The sequence below is a fragment of the Trachurus trachurus genome (genome assembly GCF_905171665.1).
Source record: "Trachurus trachurus genome assembly, chromosome: 15".
Classification (NCBI taxonomy): domain Eukaryota; kingdom Metazoa; phylum Chordata; class Actinopteri; order Carangiformes; family Carangidae; genus Trachurus; species Trachurus trachurus.
Genome location: NC_139906.1, coordinates 175,001 through 178,279, shown reverse-complemented (window position 1 = coordinate 178,279; position 3,279 = coordinate 175,001). Strand labels below are relative to the sequence as shown.

At 42.3% G+C, this 3,279-nt stretch overlaps 1 protein-coding gene across 1 annotated transcript in view; it reads left to right on the top strand.

Moving 5' to 3' along the window:
• Positions 1-3,279, top strand: part of LOC310998569 (ubiquitin carboxyl-terminal hydrolase 54-like) — a gene marked incomplete at its 5' end in the record, with an annotated part of 41,611 nt that continues 38,332 nt past the window's right edge. Inside the window, one exon of the mRNA XM_083988682.1 lies at positions 1-171. Coding sequence (XP_083844808.1) covers positions 1-171 — 171 coding nt within the window. The remainder of the gene's footprint in view (positions 172-3,279) is intronic.

Below are 3,279 nucleotides of genomic sequence, written 5' to 3'. Positions count from 1 at the left end.
ATGTCGTGGAAGAGGAACTACTTTGCGTCAGGTGGCGGCGGCGGCGGCGGCGGTGGCGTGGGGCCAGTGGAGTCGGTGCCGAGGCCGCGACCCGTCACCTCCATCGCTCCCAGTAAAGGACTGAGCAACGAGCCGGGACAGAACAGCTGCTTCCTCAACTCAGCTCTGCAGGTAATAAAGACCCCCCCCTCCCCCCGACCCCCCCGATCCCCCCGACCTGCAGGTAGCTACACACACACCTTCATCCTCATACTCTTCATCCTCATCCTCCTCTTCTTCATCCTCATCCTCCTCTTCATCTTCTTCATCAGAAGAGGAGGATGAGGATGAAGAAGAGAGACAAACAGCTGCTTCCTCAACTCAGCTCTGCAGGTACACACACACACACCTTCATCCTCCTCTTCCTCATCCTCATCCTCCTCTTCATCCTCTTCACCTTCATCTTCATCCTCATCCTCTTCATCACCTTCATCCTCTTCTTTTTCATCCACATCTTCCTCTTCTTCATCCTCATCCTCTTCACCTTCATCATCCTCTTCATCACCTTCATCCTTATCTTCTTCATCCTCTTCCTCTTCACCTTCATCTTCTTCATCCTCATCCTCTTCATCACCTTCATCCTCTTCTTCATCCTTAGCCTCTTCATACTCTTCATCTTCTTCATCCTCTTCTTCCTCTTCACCTTCATCTTCTTCATCATCATCATCATCTTCACCCTCATCCTCATCAGAATACCTTATTGATCCCAAGGGGGAAATTTCTTTTTGTTGCAACAACATCTCCAACTCAAAGTGAAAAAGTTAAAAGAGCAAAGTAGTCAAGAAATTTAAAAGAAAGAAATATAAATATATATATATATATATATATATATATATATATATATATATATATATATATATATATATATATATATATATATATTTATATTTCTTTCTAGGTTTCTAGGTTTGCACGGTATACCGGTACTAGATTGGTACCGGGGTACTAACGCATTTAAAACGGTACCATACTGCGCTTAGATGGGACCGGTACTTTCATTCTGCGCCGCCAGCAGCGGTGACGTCGCCGCGTGAAGTCGCCGCATTGTAATTTGAGCCGCGAGGAGCGAGAGAGCGAGTCACAAACGAAGCAAGGTGCTTTTTATCATTACCGTTACAGCGCCACCTGTCCATGTGCCTGTGTTTGTGTGTGTGTCTGTGTGTGTGCGCCGCGCGCGAGAGAGAGACGGCCGCCACAGCCTCGTTAATAAGTTTTGTTTTTACCGCGGATCACCACTGGCTGCATGCTCTCTCTGTCTCTCTCTCTGTCTCTCTCTCTCTCTCTCTCTCTCTCTCTCTCTCTGTGAGTGAGTGAGCACGGCGAAGCAGCGCTACGCAGAGATGAATTAACGGAACGATATTGCGTTGATGGGGGTGGGGGGAACAGAATCAATTTGGTCTACATATGGGAAACAATAGGTGTATGTTTGAGTAACATGAACATTTGTGTTTCATTCTATAAACTACTGATAACAATTTCTCCCAAAAATTACAACTGGTCAAAATAACAAAAACAGATGCAGTGTTTTCAGACCTCAAATAATGCAAAGAAAACAAGTTGATGTTCATTTTTAAACAGACATTTTTTAATTTAGGAAGAGTTCAGATTAATATAGATGGAATGTTAATCCTGCAGCAGCAGTAACTGTTTACTGATTTCCTGTTTTATGGTCCAAAATTTTTCTATTAAAATAAAGCCAATAATGACATTTTTTGTGTTCTCTTTTTATGTGGAAAAGTACCGAAAAGTATCGAAAAACATGTTGGTACCGATACCGGTACCAAAATGTTGGTATCGTGACAACACTAATATATATATATATATATACAAATATATGTACACGTACAAACATGGACAGTTATTGCACTATACTAAATATTAGATGATATTAATAAAAAAGAACTGACTGGATCGGCCTCATTCATCAGATCGGTGCATCTCTATTAAATACGGCATTGAATGTGAGTTATTGCACATAAGTACGGCATTACTTCATCCTCTTCCTCATCCTCATCCTCTTCACCTTCCTCCTCTTCATCCATCAGCCAGCTGCTGTTTCTCTGAGTGTCCCTGAACGCACCAGGAGACTCAGGTCTCTGGTCGTGGTGCGTTCACTGACTCACCTCAACACTTCAACCACTCAGATAATTAATTAATTAATTAATTAATTAATTAATCAGATGCAGCAAGAAAACACAACACAACAACATATTGGACCAGGTGGGGGGGCTCTGTGTGTGTGTGTGTGTGTGTGTGTGTGTGTGTGTGTGTGTGTGTGTGTGTGTGTGTGTGTGTGTGTGTGTGTGTGTGTGTGTGTGTGTGTGTGTGTGTGTGTGTGTGTACAGGAAGGAGCGTTAGTTTGTGATGACTCCACAGTTTCTCTGTTTACACATGATGAAGAGTTTCCATCTGTCGCTGTTTTAGAGCCGTCAGCAAGATTCACACACACACACACACACACGCACACACACACTGAAGTCCTCAGCAGGACACAGGAACACACAACAGAGTGTTTGTAGAGACTAGACGGGGTTAGGGGTCCTGTGTTCTGGTGCATTTGACCACACGGTGACTTTTATATAACTGAAGCAAGAGAGTAAATATGGATTTATTTTGTTATTTCCTTCAGAACTCGGCCCCGGTTCGACCCTAACCCTTGTAAATATTAAAAGTACTGATATTTCTAAGGAGTATCACAGATATAAGTACCTCCAAGCAGATGAATTAACACTGCAGACCATAATATTACATTTAGTCATGTTTATAGGACGAATCTCCTTGTTGTTTACAACTACTTCCTGGTAGAAAACCAGCATGAGAACAATAGTGACGGACGAGAGTTTCACTATATTTATCTCATTCTTCATGTCACTATATCACCGTTTAGACTAATCTGATGTTTGTAAAGTTTATAAAACCAATGATTGGACAAACATTACTATTTACTTGTGCACATTTTTGTAATTAGTCATGGTTATCAGAGATTAGCCGGGCTAACGGTTAGCTACCTGTTTAACTTTAATAACTCAGTGACTCAATAAACGCTCCATGAAAAAATATTTTCTCCAGCGGATATCTGAGTTCCAACATGACTGAGCTAACTGGAGTAGTTTCATGTCGTGTCCCACAACGGGAGGGTTTTAACAGCTGACGTCCTGCTGTTAGCTTAGCTACTGCTGTTAGCTTAGCTACCGTTAGCTTAGCTACCGTTAGCTTAGCTACTGTTAGCTGTCCCTGTCA